The sequence below is a fragment of the Gadus macrocephalus genome, chromosome 10 (genome assembly GCF_031168955.1).
Source record: "Gadus macrocephalus chromosome 10, ASM3116895v1".
In the NCBI taxonomy this organism is placed as follows: Eukaryota; Metazoa; Chordata; class Actinopteri; order Gadiformes; family Gadidae; genus Gadus; species Gadus macrocephalus.
The window spans coordinates 19,241,970-19,261,803 of record NC_082391.1 but is presented as its reverse complement, the minus strand read 5'-3'; the positions used below and the strand labels follow the sequence as shown (position 1 = coordinate 19,261,803).

The 19,834-nt window shown below is 48.2% G+C and overlaps 1 protein-coding gene across 8 annotated transcripts in view; it reads left to right on the top strand.

Annotated features, from left to right (window-relative positions):
* LOC132466358 (rho guanine nucleotide exchange factor 9) overlaps positions 1–19,834 on the top strand; it is a 46,687-nt gene that overhangs the window by 12,917 nt on the left and 13,936 nt on the right. For 4 of the 8 annotated variants that reach the window (XM_060063530.1, XM_060063526.1, XM_060063527.1 and 1 more), the window contains 5 exons: positions 12,830–13,009; positions 13,984–14,073; positions 15,566–15,766; positions 17,183–17,362; positions 18,168–18,400. In XM_060063530.1, coding sequence (XP_059919513.1) covers positions 12,830–13,009; positions 13,984–14,073; positions 15,566–15,766; positions 17,183–17,362; positions 18,168–18,400 — 884 coding nt within the window. Of the gene's footprint in view, positions 1–5,531; positions 6,456–8,117; positions 8,671–12,829; positions 13,010–13,983; positions 14,074–15,565; positions 15,767–17,182; positions 17,363–18,167; positions 18,401–19,834 lie in introns of those variants that run through there. The other 4 variants (XM_060063531.1, XM_060063533.1, XM_060063532.1 and 1 more) reach the window with 4 other exon arrangements.

Below are 19,834 nucleotides of genomic sequence, written 5' to 3'. Positions count from 1 at the left end.
TAAATCAGAGAGCGTCCTCTCCACGTCCGTCTGCACTCGACGCTGCGCGGGGCCGTGTCGGAAGAGAGCCCCTTCGTCACGCGTTACATAAACCACCCCCCCCCCCCCCCCCCACCTCTCTCTCCCCACCACCGCCGCGTTCCCTCTTCCTGTGCTCTCGGCGCACGTCATCCCCTCCCTCCATCACTGTCTTCTCCTCCTTTCTTCGTTCTCTCGCTCCTTCTTCTTCCTGCGTTCCTCTTTCCCTCCCTTGACCTTGGCTTCACCCTCTCTTCTCTCCGTGCTGTTTGTACCTCCTTTCACAGGTACCAGCTGTGGGAAAACACCTGCATCCTGGGGCGGCGGCGGCGGCGGCGGCGTTGTGTGTGTGTGTGTGTGTGTGTGTGTGTGTGTGTGTGTGTGTGTGTGTGTGTGTGTGTGTGTGTGTGTGTGTGTGTGTGTGTGTGTGTGTGTGTGTGTGTGTGTGTGTGTGTGTGCATAAAGACGGCTGTTCCACATGGTTATACGGCAAGGTGTCAGCCGTTGATGTACATCTCTTTTGATAAGAGGAGATTCACTCGTCTACCAAAGGAAAAATACCAATGGGAACACTGCGCTCTGACACTGTCTCTCTGCAGAGTTTTAGCATTTCAATGCAGTGATTTCCTTTTGAATGCGGCATGTGAGAGTATTTGTGTGGGAATTTTTTATCTTCAAACAAGAAGAAGGGATTTCTTCTCCTGGATCCTTACTTTGATGGACAGCTTTTGTAGCCAATTAGAATGGATGTGTTATTCCAAGAGGGTGATCTCTGTCCCGCTATAGCTAACTGTCTACTCGAGTTTTTCTTTGTCTCTTGTGTATGTGAGAAAATGAAAAGGAAGAGTATCGATAGAAGTTTGGATTATTCTGCCTTGATAGCCACAATAATCAAATAATAATTGGAATACCTTCAGTCCCACTAACATTGTTTTGGTGTTGTTCATGTGTATGTATGTGTGTGTGTGTGTGTGTGTGTGTGTGTGTGTGTGTGTGTGTGTGTGTGTGTGTGTGTGTGTGTGTGTGTGTGTGTGTGTGTGTGTGTGTGTGTGTGTGTGTGTGTGTGTCCTTTCCCCAGGTGGTCAATGGTATTTTGACAAATTGTCATGCCAGTGAGCATGCTCAGTACAGCCCAGTGAGAACACAGACTTGCTTAAGTAACAAGCTCGTCCACCGACTAGCCTCCTGTGCGACTCGTCCTTGTCTCTAAGTAATTGCATGTATTTTTTTCTTTTTCTTTAATGTTTTTAAAACTGCTGACCTATCAGTGCTGCCTTCTGGGAGCTAATTACACTTTGCTAAGCCACAGCCGATGCAACGTGCCGCAGTAGAAAATCCAAGCAGGATTTGTGCATCTTTACCACAGAGGTCAGAGTTCAACATATTAGGGTCTCAGAGGAGCGGGGGGGGGGGCACTTGACAGGTCGCACCAGAGCTGTTCTTATTTAAAGTGATTTAATTACATGATGGTGTTTTTCGCTGTGTGTTGGAGTGGCATCTTCAAGGGGATGGATATTGTTCATAGTATCTTTGGGCCATGACTAACAAAGAGTAGAACCAATCCTTTAGGAACATATTATTATCTGCTCTATAATATAACAGGCAAAGAGCAGTGCCACAGGGCAAGCTAGTCATTACCAATCTGCATCTAGCCATAGGGGATAGGATACACAGGTAGGGTTTCAATTAGCTTTTTTTACTTTTGGCATTTCAACTTGGCATTTAGTATTGTATAGTCAAGACGAGGTCAAATTGTGCAAAGAATCCCTGAAAAAAACAGCTGTTAGCCGCAAGGTTATTTACAGTTCTTTCTGTTTGCTCAGTTGTGTCTCTGCCTAGTTTCGTATCTAATGTTTGGTCGGGAGGGTGGGGGGGGGGGGGTAGATACAACCTCTTTCTATGTTGTGACCTGCAGACATTTTCACTCAATTGAATCAACAGCTGATGTCTGAACAATGGCAACAGAAGCTGAGTTCAGGGAGGGGGAAAAACTTTAAAAGTTGAAACGTTTATTTTTAGGCGTTTGCTTGTGACTGAGAGCGGCCTGGGGAGGAAGCAGGAAACCGAGAAGCGTGGTTGTCATGGAGACGGCATGGAGAACGAGGAGAGTTTTGGCTAACTAGAGGGGAAATGGGTGCGGTGGGCTCTCTCCCATTAGCAAGCGATTGGCCTCAAATGTGCTAATTTACACAGACTCCAATGTGTGGACTATTCCGGGTGGAGAACAGGCCGACTGTGGGGGGGGTGGGGTGGGGGGGGGCTTAACCTATCATATGGTGGCTGTTCTTCAACTCAAAGTATGCCCACAGTTTGTAACTGAAGTACATAGACCATTGACCACCATAGAGCATTTTTACTCACTCGACCCAGTTCAGAGGAGGTGTGCTTTTTTTTGTTCTACAGTATAATTTATTCCTTTTAAGATAACTTATGTATAGTTTCGTTTTTGTTTTTTTTCACTAAACTATAACCAAAGAAAATCTAGTTATAAACCAATGAGGGAGTCATGTAACCTTAACTAAATATTCCCATGTCTCCGAATTTTTAAGTCAAATTTTGTTTTTCAATTCATAGGATAGTGTAGTCGTAGCAAAGGTGTTTTACTCCGTGAAGACAGGAACCAGGTGTGATCCCCCAAATGTCCACAGTCTACATCAAGCCATGAACAAGATGCATAACCGGCTCAAAACCGAAGCTGAAATCGCTACGTTGCTTTGGATCAAAGTGTCTGCAAAGAAGTATAAGAATTGATTGGAGAAATAAAAGTTTAGCGTTAAATATCCAGTGTTGTATGGTTTGAGAATGCAAGCACCCGGGGGTGTCCAACAGAGTTTAGAAAGTCTTCTCACACACCAGCACTGCTAGCCGCCGCTGCAACCGCAAGCGAGCGCCAGACTTCAGAAGGCGTGATATCCATCGGCTGAGCGTGACGGAGCTCTCTGGCAAGGGCTCACCGTCACGCTAGACCGTCCTGCTCACCGTCAGACCATGACCAACGCGGTTCAGAGAGAGAGTGTGTGTGTGTTGGGAGAGGTGGAGAGGGTTTGGGGTCTGCTTGCTGGAATCTTCACGGTGACACAGCCTGAGCTAATGGGTAGCATAGCACAGCACGTGTTCTATTTTATTTTTTATGAAACGTTACTCAGGTCATATGATTTGTCATTGAACTCGTATCTTTTATCAGTCGCCCCAATGTCCCATTTGAGGTGCAGTAGTGGTTGTAGTATTGGTCATGTAGAAGCAGTAGCTCGGTATTAATAGCGAAAAGATACGTTAGTCCTTATGACCTCGAAATGTGTTTTTGCATCTCTTGGTGTCCATGAAAAATTTCCGCCCCCTCTTTTACCGGTAAGATCGGTATCAATATGACCACCGCAAGCTGGATGTGTTGGGTCAGCCTGTTCTCCCACCTAATCGACAGAATAGGTTTGTTCTCTGCTGGCTGGGAGCTCCCGGTCTCTCTGCCAATGACAGGCCAGCCTTATTCTTCTGGGTGCTACCTTCTCACTCAGCCCGATAGCCCCCCCTTATTACAGATGCATGTTGGTGAACAAGCATGTGAGTTCTGGTGTAGCACCCGTCCAGAGACTTCTGTAGGGTGGGCTTCAGGGTCCAGCTTTAACAGCCTTTCCTTCAAAGCAATGAAGCAAAGTAAGACCCACTGGTTGACGAAACAGCCATACAGTCACGTATGTTAATGTTCTGATTGCGTTTTTGAGAACATTTCTAGCACTTAATGTGTTTTATTTTCGAATGCTGAGTCTGTGAATATATGTGATGTTTAGTTTGTTCATTAATGCAACGTTTTCTATCGTTCCAATGGTGTTTCGTATGGGCGCTGCCATCCCTGAAACGACTTAGCCTGCTTGTTGTTTGAATTGATGTCTCTGCGATGATTAGTCATCTGAGCTGTTGTGATATGTGTTCTTTTATGTAACTGATGATGTTCTTTCCAAAAAAAGAAATTTGAGTGACCCAGGGATGACACTCACTCTTCTTTGGGAGGGACTAGGCCGCCGAGTCTTTATGGGGCAGTTAAAAACGTTATGTTGCTTTGCCTCCGCCAAAAAAAAATCCATTTCAACATCTAATTCCATTCATACATTTTATTCATCAAATTAATCGTGAAATTCCACTTTAAAGGTTTTTTGAAGCGTGAAAGCAATCAGTAAAATGTAAAATGCAGACGAGAAACATAGTAAAAGGCTACTAAAATGATCTGCTCCCCTGTCTCTGAGTAGTGTATGTATATGTATGAGCGTATTAGCATTAGTGTCCGCGTATATTTAGACTTTCAGATGTGACCTTTGTTGTCTAAATGTCAGGGAGAGCGGAGTGAAAGCCCACAGAGACATAGCGGGCTTATGTAACACAACCCCACATACACATCTGCACACACGCACACGTATGCACGCACACACACACACACACACACAAACACACACACGTGGCAAACACAGACCCACCAACCCATGTGGTACATACACACACAGGGCACACGTTTCGATACACACTCTCTTGCTAACACGCACACACGTGGTACACACACACACACATCCCTACACCCACTTACACTCACTCTCTTTCTCTCAAGCAAATACACCCACACACACCCACACACACATGAAGGGGGAAGAAAAGTGTATTTGAGGGAGGTTGTCATTTGGAGCTGTGAAGCATCTTCCTGCTCACTGTTCTAAAGACCGATGGCCCGGTGTTCAGGAGGGAGAGCTTTTATCAGCGTGTTGTTCAGGCCCAGAGTGCCCCTGACAATTATTTATGGCCTTAAAAATAGCGATGAAGAAAGCTTTCCTTTTTTTGCCGTATTTACTCTCAACCCATCCTGGGGGTGATCCCGATCCGTCCTGTAGCTCTGCCTTTTGTATCTCTGTGAACACAACCTGAGCTTGCAAGGTCGAGGGTGTGGCGTGGCGACTGAGGTTTCTAAAGGCATGAATCCATTTATGACAATCTTCCATGTGCTTCACTCATGATCCGCCAACAAAGAGATTAGGGCAGGCCACTCTTGTGTAATACAGTAATTATGACGTGCTTGCCATGACTAACTTACAGATGGAAGCCTGCGTCACTGTATAGGCTACTATAACAAAGAAATAATATATATTTGAATATATTGTTAATTATTTTTGTTAAATTACCACAAGATCCCATAACTTGTCCATTCAGCTCAATGGCTAACCATATATGCGGATTATTATGGTTTGTAAGAGAAAGATCCCGGCAGCTTGTCCGATCGATACATGGGGTGAAGATGCTTCGCAGGTGAAATAAGACCGCGATAGCTGGGCTCGGCTCGGTAGGGAAAAAGCGCGTTCCATTATTCTGACACGTAGCCTATCACCTTCATCATCACGTGACCCCTGCTAATGATAAACGATAAATCACTTAGACCGCGATATTTTTAGCTGGGGTTTAGGGCGGGGTGATGGAGAGGTGGTGGGGGGGGGGGGTTGGGGGGGAGGCAACGCTTCTGCCTCTCTGTGGTCAATACAGTTTGCGAGGGGGCGGGGCGTGGGGGGGGGGGGGGGGGGGCGCAGGCTGTGCCCCTCCCTATCCCCCCTACCCGACTTTCTTAATGGCTGGTGCCGGTAGTTTAGCCGACTGAGGGTAGCGCTGATCAGTATTCATGCGGGCCCGCCTCTCAGCAGCCTCCCAGCAGCCTCCCAGCCGCTCTGGCCCTGGTCCCCTACTCACCGGTAGGCAGGCTGAGCAGCAGAGAGCAGCTTGCGCACAGACTCCCTCTCTCCCTCTCCCTCTCTCTCTCTCTTTCTCTCTGTGCCTTCACAATCTATTGGCCGGTGATAGTCGGTGTAGGGGAAGAGGCAAACACCGGCGGGGTGTTGACTAGCGGGGAGAAATCGCGGTGCAGACTGATGATGATGATGATGGTGAGGATGATGATGATGCTGTTCTGTTCCCGTGCCTTTATCATAAAAAGCGCGTAGTGTGTGAAGAGGCGTACAGGCGCGTTTTTTTTTTCTTCTTCGATTTTTTTTTGTATGTATTTCTTTCCTTTTACTGTGATGGTGGATATCTGGGCCGGTGTTGTTACGTATCGAGGCGGAGAGGCGAATCCCGCCCGCCAGCAGTAAAGAGCATCTCTTTCTGTACCGCATCTCAACGCACAACGACTGCCGCTGCCGCCGCTGCTACTACCGCTGCTACCGCATCACCACCATGGCCCTGGACGTCCAGACGTTTGTGGTTTTTATGGTGATCGCGGTTCTGGTGCTCGTGAACGTGCTGTTAATGTTCATCCTCGGTACTCGTTAATGGATCCGCGCGCGGGGCCCGGTGCGCCGTGCGCCGCGGGTTCACGGAGGAAAGGCAAGCAGGCGAGCTGCTGCTCTGCGCGTTCGTTGCGAGCAGGGACGCCCGGCGCGCCATCATGCAGGCTACACGTTGAAATGAATGACGTTGGTACAACATATTGTCTTTCTATTCCCCCCCTCCCCACCCACCTTCCCCCCCCAAAAATCTCCTCCGTACTTTCTTGTCTTGTCCCTCTAATCGTTTGTGACAGCTGGTGGTGGTGGTGTCTGGTGGTCGTATAGTTGTGGCGGATCATTTATAGATGTGGAGTTCTTATTTTGGTGGCCGGGGAATTCATTTATTCCCTGTCATATAAATATGCCCCCCCTCCCTCCCCCTCCCCTCCCGCTCACGTCCATCGCCTTCTATCCTCTATGTTGCATTATGTCATTTTTGTGCGTAGGCTAGCTGTAATATGGGCTGTCTTATACTGAAAAATGTGCGTTATCGCCAAATTATTTCATCGTTGCTGTTTTTGAAACCCGACATTCCTGCTGCGTCAGGACTTACTTCTGAGGCACAAGGGAAAGCTAGGGATCCTCGGATATTACAGCCGAGGCCTGTATATCGACACTACCCTCCTTGTAGAGGATGCTAAGCTAGGTTTTCTTGGAAGGTAAATAGTGGTGCTGTCGCTGCTGGCATCTGCTCGTGTTTATTTTGCATCTATAAGCTCCATAATCTGCGAGGGGACAGTAGCCAATAGCAGGCCAAGCTAGGCCTCATAGAGGACGGCAGTCATCATTTCAGGTTTCCCCCATTTTAGATACAGCTCCACTTTGCTCTCATTTCATAGTCCACAAAATAACCCCCTCCCTCCTTGCCCATTGGACATATTGAAGTGGTCCCCCGTTATAGATGGCCACACATTATCACACCAAACACCACTTCCTACATGATATATATTCCGTTTAGAGAGATAGACAATCCTCCAAGTGAAAAAACATGCCACACAGAAGAAAGAAAGTACAGGTTCCCCTTTCCCCCAAATGGTATTATCTAGTAATGATAATAATAAAAAACTGATGTGAGGGCAGATGTTTTGAATTTTGCATGAATATCATAAAATAGACATGCTAAAAGCCTTGGCTATCTATACACACACCTATGAGTAGAGTGGTGGTGACTTGGTCGGGGGTGAAGAGTTACCTGTCCCCTAACACTCTATGCTAAGTGCATTTTGTGTGTGAGCGTGTGCTTGTGTGCGTGTATGTGCGTGTGTGTTTCTGTGTTTATGGGCTTGTGTGTGTGTGTGTGTGTGTGTGTGTGTGTGTGTGTGTGTGTGTGTGTGTGTGTGTGTGTGTGTGTGTGTGTGTGTGTGTGTGTGTGTGTGTGTGTGTGTGTGTGTGTGTGCGTGTGTGCACATTTCTGTGTACATTCATCACTGGGGTCTGGCAGTGTGCATCACGAGCGGTGGTACCTCATTCACATGCGCTGGCATGTGGTGCTAGCCAGCGCGGTTTCCCATCGCTGTGATGCAGCAGATAACCCCCTCTCCTGCTCTCCTCTCCTCCCCTCCCCTCCCCTCCCCTCCCCTCAGCAGAGATCCCCCCCAGGGGTCGGTGAACATCATAATGATGCATGTTGCAGCCAGCGAGCTGCACATCAGCTAGCATGCTGTACAGCAGCACAGATAGGGTCGCAGTGTGGATGCACATCCACATGTCTCTACTGTGTTTGTTTGTGTGTTTGGGGAGGCGGGGGTTGTGTACTTGTGTGTGTGTGTGTGTGTTTGTGAGTGAATGTGTTAAAGCGCTACACACGTGAAGTTTCTCTTTGAAGCTAAATCTCTGGTGTTCACACATTTGGAATAATCCCAAAAGGCAGGTGGTTGCTAATGGAGTTATGTTGAATTCTGTGCAGTCAGAAGTGTCAATTTGTTTACAGTATGTGTGTGTGCGTGTGTGCCTGTGTGCGTGTACACGTGTGTATGTGCGTGGCGATGTGATGCGCCGGGCACGATGTATGTGCACGTTACCTCTCTCTGTGTTTTTTTCTCTTCTTTTTATTTTTTTGCCAGCCAGAGCATCTTTGATTGGCTCTCAGACTCTGGACATAAGTGTATTGCATAACGGGGTTGGCAGACACCGAGAGAGGATGGTCCGCGAGACTCTCACTGTGTGCGTCGCTGAGCGAGAAGCGAAAAAAGAAAGAGCAGCAGCGAAGCCTCAGTCTGGAATACAGCGCCTCGCGAGGACTGCCCTCCCTTGTTTCCGCGTTCCTTTAAAAACCGAGAAGGGGGATTTATATTTGTCATGATTTGATGAGCCGGGCTTCTCCATGCATACTCTTTGTGAGCAGTTACATGCCACAAACATGGTAAGGCTGCTGTGTGTGTGTGTGTGTGTGTGTGTGTGTGTGTGTGTGTGTGTGTGTGTGTGTGTGTGTGTGTGTGTGTGTGTGTGTGTGTGTGTGTGTGTGTGTGTGTGTGTGTGTGTGTGTGTGTGTCGTTGTGTGTGTTTGAGAGCAGGGGGTTGTTGGAATGCAGGGGAGCTGCCAGTGCAGTGAATGCTGATGTGTTATGGTGCAAAGAAGATTTAAGCTCGAAAGAAAGAATTGCTTTTTTCTGTTCTTTTCTGGTCACCGTTAACCTATTCCCTGATCGCTTGTCTTTCTGGTGGAGTGAACACGTTTTGGACAGCATTGCTATCTATCTATACAGGGAGAGATGTATGAATATGTGGTCCATTTGATGGGGGAGTTATCTGCATTCATTTGCATTGACCCATATAGAGACTGTGCGGCTCGGAGACAGCTGTTTCACCCTGAGATATGATTTGATTTTGCGACTGCAGTATAACCATGGCGATGACTTAGGTAGTTCCAGCCGGTAGATGTAGTGGCAATGGACAAGGTGTCTTGTGGCAGAAACCCCTGCATGGTTGAATGTTAGTCAGGGTCTCTGTGAAGGTGGTGTGTTGTGCGTGTGTGTGTGTGTGTGTGTGTGCGCGCGTGTGTGTGTGCGTGTGTGTGTGTGTGTGTGTGTTTGTGTGTGTGGATTGCGATTACTTTCAACTAGGGTATGAATCAGGCAATGGAACAGATTATGTTATATAATCCGGGTTCATTCCACAGTGGAAGGAGGGAGAGAGATGGGGTTTATAAAGGAGATGGTAGCATTGATCTCATTAGATTGATGGGTGGGATGAGTTGAACACAGGAAGAAACATGGGGGAATCTCTCTGGTTCTCTCTTTCGTTCTCTCCCTCGTTCTTTCTTTCTCCAGGGCCTGTATTAAGGAAGATTGATGGGGCCTAGAGACGATGGGCTTGGAGGGAAATGAGAGTGGTGGTTTGTTAAGCCGGGGGGGGGGGGAGGGGGGGGGGGGGGGGGGGGTACATGAGAGATAGCCGAGGGAATAGGGGAATATGTGAGGTAGTGAGGAAGACAGGTGGACAGCCTAGGGAGATGGGGGGGGGGGGGGGGGGGGGGTATTTGTGTAGTGAGTTGTCGTTCGGAACCATCCATGTGAATCAAAACAATGATGTCACTCTACTCCAGGTTCCCGTTCTTAAGTCAGGGATGAGTTGACCTCAGAGCTCTTTTGAGCAGGGACCCGTATCGGGGGGGGGGGGGGGTGTTGCCATGGCAGCACGACACATGTTTCTGCAGTAATCCTCCTACTTCCCCAATGTTCGGATCAGCGGTCCGAGAGGTAGAGATAGCGTTATCCCCCCCCTCCTCCCCCGCTTCACTTGGACCTAATCTAGTCCATCTATTTCTTCCTTTACGGCCAGAAACCCTGCGCGTGTGCGTGACGCTGCTGTGTTCAACCCTTTCCCTTGACGTCGAACTCTGCCATTTAGATCACGGCGGATGTTTCCGTTGGTTATTTTAGGTCTGCCCACAGAGGTCACATGGCATTTTAAGACACGCACACACTGTTACGCACGCAACCATGCACACCGACCATCTCTTCTGCTCTTGGTGTTTGTTGGTGCACCCTAAGATGTCCTTGCCTCCTCTTCAGTCAACGCCGGCAGAGCATCTCCATCTGTCACCATGACGATGGCCGCCTCGTTCCCCTCTTTCAGACGTGGACATCCCTCCCGAGGTTCACTCCTCCGGTGTGATTGCGTTCCGTCCTCCCCGTGTCTGTCTGAGTGACCCACGGGGAGCCCCGGCTGTCCGCAGGCTTACGGGGTGGGCGGGATATAGCTGGGATCCTGATAGGGAAAGGATTAGCAAGAGACACACACTCGGAAACGCAAACACACGCGAACACGCGAGCGCCACGCACACTCGGAAACGCAAACACACGTGAACACACGCACACACAAAAACCGATGCCCGCACACTCGGGATACGCAAGCACACATTGGAAACCAAAGACGCGTGAACACACGCGCGTGAACACACTCGGATACGCAAACACACTCGGATGCGCGAACACACATTGGAAACCAAAGACACGTGAACACGCGCGCGTGCACAAACTCGGATACGCAAACACACATTGGAAAACAAACGCACGCATGCATGGGCACGTACAAACAGCACGCTGCGGGGAGCACGCTCATGCTGGGTCGGTGACGCACCACGACAGCATCACAGATATAGGGCTGCTTCCACACGGCAACACAAACACAACGCAACCACAACACAACAACAACACAATGCCAATGGTTTCGGGAGGATTTACCCTTCAAAGGGTTCACATTGCACAAAAGGGAAGGTTTTAATGAGAGCCTAACCTTGATTTAAATCAACGAGTAACATCGTAGCATTTTTGGTGGCCGAAAGAGGGAAAAAGTCAATGCATCAACGCATAAGCCTGTTGTCCTCTGGGAAAGACACACACACACACACACACACACACACACACACACACACACACACACACACACACACACACACACACACACACACACACACACACACACAGAGACAAACAGACAAACAGACAAAACACACAGAAATACACACAATATCATAGTGTAACCCACATTGCACGTGCTGGTGAATTTGCAGCGGAAAACGGCTCATCCAGAATGGATGTGTGTTGAGGGGTGGTGTGGGGGGGGCGGGGTGTGTACTGGGGGGGGCGGAGCAGTGGCTGTCAGGCTTGGTTAGGACTGGCTGCTGGCTACTCAGCCCGCAGCCCCGTAGGACCGGACGCGTGGTTAACTCTGGACTGGGGAGGGAGGCAACGGAGCTAACTGTTTGCCCACAGATATAGCATGGTTCCAAAGTCTGTGTGTGTGTGTGTGTGTGTGTGTGTGTGTGTGTGTGTGTGTGTGTGTGTGTGTGTGTGTGTGTGTGTGTGTGTGTGTGTGTGTGTGTGTGTGTGTGTGTGTGTGTTCGTTTACTGCTTCATGCACTATTCATACTCTTATACTTCTCTATGTGCATATGCACCCATGTGTGGTGGCCTTTGTTTGCGTCTATGCAGGTTTATCTACTACACCTGTGTCTGTGAGTATGAGCTTTGTGTGTGTGTGCGTCATTGAGTATGAGCTTTGTGTGTGTGTGTGTGTGTGTGTGTGTGTGTGTGTGTGTGTACACATGGCTGTGAGCCAGTCTCAGGGTGGCAGAGCTATCCCTCAGCATGGCTTAGCTGCTAGATGGACCATCTAGCCATGGGCCCGGGTTCCTCCTCTGAAACGATCCGCACCTCCTCTCCCATCCTTCAACAGGAGTCCCTCCCCGTCCCCCCCCCCCCCCCCCCCCCACCCCATCTCCATTCACACCCACACTCAACTGCCCTCTTTTTTGTTGCACACACTCACAGATGATGCAATAGGTAGATAACAGTCTCTACATGCGACGGCCAATTACCCATGTATATTTATAAATGTTTCCCTGTGTATTGTGTATGATGTCCACAATCGTCGAACATCATTTATTCACGACCCGGAGAGCCAATACTGACTCGTAGTTGATGAGTCACGGGTGTTTTCCGTGCGGCGGAATAAATAAACTCTGGTGACGGCACGGGCCCAGGGAGTTTATATTATCCCCTCAACATTTATATTACATTAACACATATAATTATTCTAATGTCATAATCGGCCAATTACCATCCCTGTGCAGAGCGACTGGTGCTGTGTTTCTGAACGCTGTGTTGTTTCCTTCCTTCCTGATAAGGATTTTGCCTTTTTTGTGTTGTGTTGTCGACTAATGTGTTAGATATTATTGTGTTGTGATGTTCTATTATCCTGAAGTGCTAATGGGGGGCCCAGAGCTCTGAGGGCGTGCATTTGCATTTCATTATTAGTCTGCACGGTTTTTAAGAGCAAGGATTCACGTAATAATAAGGCCAAGAGGGTGGGCAATGTATAACTAATAACTAATATCCCCCCAAACCCCTAACAGAAATGGGGTTCATTTGGATCCATATTAATGTCGCTGGTCAATTATACATAAAATCGTTTTCCTTAGCTTTCCCCCAAAAAGACTATGTATGAATGTGAGTATGTATTGTTCAGCGGTTGTATCACTGTCTTGCTCTCCGTCTCTCTCCGTCTCTCTCTGTCAGTTGATAAGCGGGGGGTCAATCGTCAGCGCTGAGGCGGTATGGGACCATGTGACCATGGCGGACCGGGAGTTGGCGTTTAAGGCGGGCGACGTCATCAAGGTGCTGGACGCCTCCAACAAGGACTGGTGGTGGGGCCAGATCGACGAGGAGGAGGGCTGGTTCCCCGCCAGCTTCGTACGGGTGAGTTAGCCGCCCCGCGAACCACCAACGGCTACTCCGAACCCGCCATTACCTCGACAGCTATAGCACGGCGACGACGGAGAAAGAATGAAAAGGGATGGACACACGCAAGCACACGTGGATAAATAAAACTCACAAACAACAACAGACAACAAATGGCAGAGATTTTTTACATTTCCGACCGTCAATGAAACGGCTAGCGTTCACGCGCGTACCAACATGGAAGCGATCCCAAAATACACACCTTTCCTGGGGATGCAGGCACACATATATATGCAGGCACGCATATGCACAGCGACACACAAACACAAACAGAGGATTCAGCGACGCCTTTGCTAGTATAGTACATCTCAGTAAATGTGTCTACCTGGAGATCTGAGAGGTCAAAACGAAGAGGATGATGAGTAATCCTCACACAGCTCTATCCCACTCCTGAAAGCGAGTTACACGCGCGCACACACACACACACACACACACACACACACACACACACACACACACACACACACACACACACACACACACACACACACACACACACACACACACACACACACACACACACACACACACACAGAGGGCCACTTCTTCCCGGACACCTCGTCATGTGCTCTTAGTCATATTTTAGTGCTAACATGTCGTTAATCCAAGGAGGTGATTCAGGTACACTCACATGGACATGCCAGAGCGAAGTTTTGCTTCAAAGGCCTTTTTCAAACACTAGCCAAACATTGCCCAGAACCCCTTCTCCCCCCACTCCCCACCTTTTCCTCGTAACACCTGGCCACCCTTTCACCCACCGACCCAAAACCTCCTCCTCCCCCCCCCCCCACCCAAAACGATGGCCGCTCCTGAGAAGAGAGGAGGCCAACGCTCCCACCGAAACCATCAAACCACCCAACCGCCGACCCGGAGAAAAACAAGAAAAAACAAAACGTCTGTTTCTTTCTGCTCTGTCATTCTCTCTCCCCAAGGTGGAACCCCACCCTCCTCCACCCCAAACAAAACAGGTTTTCTATATCAACCCCGTAGCAACTCCGCGGTTCCAAAGCACCACGTCAAAGGTGCGTTCTCCCAGCCTCATCCGAAACCCAAAGCCCACCCCACCCCTACCACCCCCACCCCCACCCCACCCATCAAGTCCCGCCCATCTCCCTCTAACCCCTCCCTCACTAGTGTGTCCATGCAGCGTCCTCCACCCCTCCTCTCCTCACCTCCCCTGACATTACCAATACATCCACTGATCAATGCTCCCATCACCACAGCTCTTCATCCTCTAACCGGCGGGGGGGGGGGGGGAATGGGGAATCGAAATGCAGGAAGGGCAATTCCAAAGTAATGATTTTTTCACTTTTTGACACTCAAGTGACATTTCATATTTGTTGAGTGTGTGTGCATTTATTTATGTCCACATATTTATGTATAAGTACGTTTAGCGGTATGTTTATATGAATTACTGTATTTACAGGTATTCTATGGGATGGGTAATAACTTGTCCTGTGCTAGCATTTACGATCAGATTATTCTCATTTATTTTATTATTATTTCTATTACTATTCTATCCGTCAGCTGGGAGCTGCTCGCAGATCACTGCAGACTCTCTGCCACCCGTCTCTGTGTCTGTGTCTGTCTCTGTCTCTGTCTCTGTCTCTGTGTCTCTGTCTCCGCTTGTCTGTGAAGCTGCATCTCTCATCCTGTTTTTTGGCATTCAACCCGTCGGTTCTTTGGTGTTGCCTTGGCAAACTTTGTGCCATCAGGTGTGGACGGCTGGACGTCTGAAACCCTCCCTCACTTGGCTCTCTCTGAGTGGGCACCAGCGAGTGTTTGCTTGACCCCACTGTGTGTGTGCGTGTGTGTGTGTGTGTGTGTGTGTGTGTGTGTGTGTGTGTGTGTGTGTGTGTGTGTGTGTGTGTGTGTGTGTGTGTGTGATTGTGATTGTGATTGTGATTGTGTGTGTGATTGTGTCCGTGTGTGTGTGTGATTGTGTGCGTGCGTGTTTATCAGTAATGAAAAACTACTAAAGGGTGTCTAGATGAGAGCTGTCTTTGGGCCCAGATTGGGCTCAAGTTGGATATCTTCCGGGCTTGTATCCCAGATCGGGGCTTCTGAATGCACAGAGGGACCCTGGCCATGAGTCACTTTCCCTCCCATCTTGGTTCAAGTGCCTTGTTCAATGCCCAGACTACCCGCGCCTTTAACAGAGAGTGTGTGTGTGTATGTGTAGCTGTGGTCGTGTGTATACATTGTGTGCCTCATGCCCTGTTATTTTATGGTACAGTAATTTACTGTGGAATTATGATTAAGTATTCGGCTAAAATTAGGCCAATGGTGTTTGTGAAATAATGCAGCATATGCACACACTCTATGATGAACTCACAATGAACTTGTATGTACCATCACGCTTATGTCTGTTTTGTGTGTGTGTGTGTGTGTGTGTGTCCTTATTTGTGCGTGATCTCGGTATGAACGCCTGTGTGGGTGCATGCGCTTGTGTATGTTTGCGTGCCTGTATGTGTGGATGTGCATGTTGCCCGAATGTGTATTTTACGTCCTCAGCTTTGGGTAAACCAGGAGGATGGAGGGGCGGAGCCAGTCGAGGGGACCAGTGAGGTGCTGAACGGACACCTGGATCCGACCAATGACTGCCTGTGCTTGGGATCACCGCTTCAGAACCGTGACCAGATGAGAGCCAACGTCATTAATGAGATCATGAGCACAGAGAGACACTACATCAAACACCTCAAGGACATCTGCGAGGTGAGGAGGCGCAAAATAGAGTCAGGGACAATGACACGCACGCACATTCTTGGTCCTCCATGCAAAGGGGAAACGGGGAAAAACTGCAAGGCAGTGTGAAACCGTAGGGCTAATTTCGTCAGGGCTTGGAAGCCAGTTGATGTGAACTGTGTTTTGTGTGTCTGTGTCTGTATGTGTGATGTTTTAAAGGAGCAGTTGACCCCTAAAATGAAAAGTCTTGCCATTTTCTCATCAGTTGCTCATAGTTCGTTAAAGCCCCCTAAGTTTTGGTTCCCACGTGACCAAGAAGCTGGTGTATAGTTGATTCTCAGAAAGAGTAGGAAGGGAACACATCTTTAAATCAGCCCCTAAAGGGTATTAAAAGGGTAATACAAAATGCATGTACCGTATAACGGATAACATTAAACAGCCCGTGGAATACACACAATTCCGGTCCCCACTATGGATAAAAGCCTGGCTTTTGAAGCAAGTCTTTAGAAAGTCACATGGTCGCAGGCATCACTCAGGGGTTCTGTTCTGCATCACACTGTAATGCTGCACAAGCGTTTTAGACACTGCATGTAATGCACATTTGGTACAGGAGGAAAACAATTTTTCTTGCTTCCAGTTGCTTTTGTAAGACACGGCAGCGATATCGATATTAAGTGCATTGCAAAGCCTATAGATCACTTCCTCTAATATAATAATAACGATGTGGGAGGATGCTGCGTATTAAGTTTATTTTTGGCTGCATAGTCTGGCCAAGGGGCAACGATTCAGATCTCCAATCTTATAGTTCAAAATACCTCCCTGGTTTTGGTTCAGACCTGTTTCTGTGTTTTCTTAGATCCAAAAGACAGATAGGGTGTGAGACTGATTGCAATCACGCTCCCCTTGATCCTGGGACTAGGCCTTTGCAGCTCAACATGCAGATACCTGCGTACAGCACTGCTGCACTGCTACTGCAGCGTGGCCGAGGCGGGTCAAATCTGATCAGCTGCCGTCCGCTTCCTTTGATACTTGGCAAGCAAGCGATAAAAACTATGCGTATTTGTAAACTGATCGACAGAGGTTTGTGAATGTGCAGGACAGGTTCACTTTTGAGTGTTAGGCATAGTTAGGTTTTTTGTGTGTTATTTTTGTGAGGTGGTGGAGTGGTTTGGTTTATCTCTGCATCCAAGCACCACATAAGGATTACGTGATCCTGACAACCTCGGCGTTTGTTTTCAGATTTGAACGCGTGTTTGATACACATCATCATCAGCATCATCATCATCATCAACATTCTGATCCTTATCTTGTTTCAACACCTGTATGTGCTGGTTGGAATAAGAGCCCTTCCCCCAATATGTATTCCAGCTGCAGTCTCAGCTGATTTACAGTTTCCCTTCGTCGAATTAACCGCATGTCTCCACCCGCTGTTGCCGCGGTTACTAGGGCTACCTGCGTCAGTGCAGGAAGCGCGTGGACATGTTCAACGACGACCAACTAAGGGTGATCTTTGGGAACATCGAGGACATCTACCGCTTCCAGATGGGCTTCGTCAGAGACCTTGAGAAACAGTACAACACAGAGGATCCCCACCTCTCTGAGATAGGGCCCTGCTTTCTGGAACACGTGAGTGTACACACACCCACACCCACAGCCTTGCATACGCACGTGCGAGAAGGCATGCATACGCACGCACGCACGCACGCACGCACGCACGCACGCACGCACGCACGCACGCACGCACGCACGCACGCACGCACGCACGCACGCACGCACGCACGCACGCACGCACACACACGCACGCACACACACACACACACACACACACACGCGCGCATACATGCACGCACATACATGCACACGCACACGCACACACACGCACTCATGCACACACACGCACTCATGCACACACACACGCTCATACACACACACACGCACCCTCAAACACACACAAACACACATACACAAAAAACAGTGGTGCTTAGTCAGACCTCTTGGGTTGGCACGATATTACAAATAAAATGTTATTGCTTCAGGTGCAGTTATATAACATGGGGGGATGTAATATGCATAAACAAACATTGGTGAATATATTGGATCAGACTATTTTAATTACTTCCGGTTTATGTGACCCGTGCATCATTGAAAGTCAAATGAAGTGAAATGAAGGCAAGCGACCAACTTACACTCATCTAATTAGAAACTGCATAACATATGTTGTTTGCCACTGTGCATGATTGAATTTGCCAGTTTGGTCACCTTATACCAGACATGTTTATATATAATTAGATACAGATACAGATAGAGATAGAGTAATAGATAGATGGAGATATATAGAGATGTATATATTATATATATATATATATATATATTAAGAAAGAAAAAAATTTAATTGTATACTCTCTCTCTGCTCCTCTGTCCATCTCCACAGCAAGACGGCTTCTGGATCTACTCTGAGTACTGTAACAACCACCTGGACGCCTGCATGGAGCTCAGCAAGCTGATGCGGGACGGCAGGTACCAGCACTTCTTCGAGGCCTGCCGTCTCCTCCAGCAGATGATCGACATCGCCATCGACGGCTTCCTGCTCACACCGGTCCAGAAGATCTGCAAATACCCTCTTCAGCTGGCAGAGCTGCTCAAATACACGGCGCAGGAGCACAGGTAACGGTTCAGGGAAGCTACCCGCTAACTAGGGCTCGGCAATTAATCGCATTTTGATCGTGTGGTGATTTTTGGGTCAGCGATCTCCAAACTAATATAATCGAGTTGAAACTATTTTCTTTCAATTATTATAATTCCATTTTTTTTGCTGGATCCAGCTGGATACTTTTTTGCATACAGGGGAAATTTCCAAGTTCTCGGTTACAAAATGTGTTTTTTCTAGAGAAATGCTGAGCAAATGCAGCATATTTTCATACTCAAAAGATTTAGTTTGAATAATCGTGATTTCAATATTGACCAAACTAATCGTGATTAGGATTTTTTTACAAAATCGAGCAGCCCTAACGCTAACTCGGGCAGGCTATCACAGCGCAGGGAATCTTATCGTACACTCACTGTAGCCTGGAGGGAGGCTAACATACGCCCAGCCTGGCTAGCATTTTGCAGGACGCTAACATGTGCCAAGGCAGGCAGTCACAGCCCCAGGCAGGCTCCCATAGCACAGGGAGACCAACATATGCCCAGGCAGGCTATCATACCCCTAGGCAGACTATCGTAGCATAGGGGAGCTATTGTACGCCCTGGCAGGCTACTGTAGTGCAGGAAAGCCTAAGTTTGCCCACATAGGCGCAGGGAAGCTATCATAGAGCCTGGAAGCTAGTGCAGCAAAGTAAAGCCAACTAACGCCCAGACCGGCCCTTGTAGCGCAATAGCCTGTTATAAGATAATAGCCAGGCTATAATAATAGCAGTAGAGCCTTGCTCTACAAAGGAAGCCATTGTAGAGCAAGGAAGCTAGCGAGCACAGGAATTATTGGATGTAAAGAAGCTCTGTTGTAGCACAAAGAGGAGCTATCAAAGACGAAGGGAGCTAGCATTGAACATGGAGGAAAACATAGCACATGGAAGCTATCATAGCGCAAGGCAGCTAGCTTTGCACAGAGAAGCTAGCGTAGCACAGGGAAGCTGTTGCAGGGCCAGGGAAACTATTGTAGGCACAGTTGAGTTATCGTTGCCACGGCTTGCAATCTGCACAGGGAAGCTATTATATGCACAGGGAAGCTATCGTAGCCACAACAGGCTATGATTAATTTGGGAACCTTGCGTTATAATTGCACTTTGTAACACCCAAACAGGAAAATAGGTTACTCTGCATGATTCTGCCCAGCTTTATGATACAAAGTAATGAGTCTATTCATGTGTGTGACTTGCATGCAGCATCGCATCCTTCTATGTGAACATCTGTCCATAGTTTAGAAGACAATAAAGGGCATTAATTACGGAAACCATGATAACGGAAGGTCATATTTCAATGCTGCATAGCGCACACACACACACACACACACACACACACACACACACACACACACACACACACACACACACACACACACACACACACACACACACACACACACACACACAGAAAACTGCA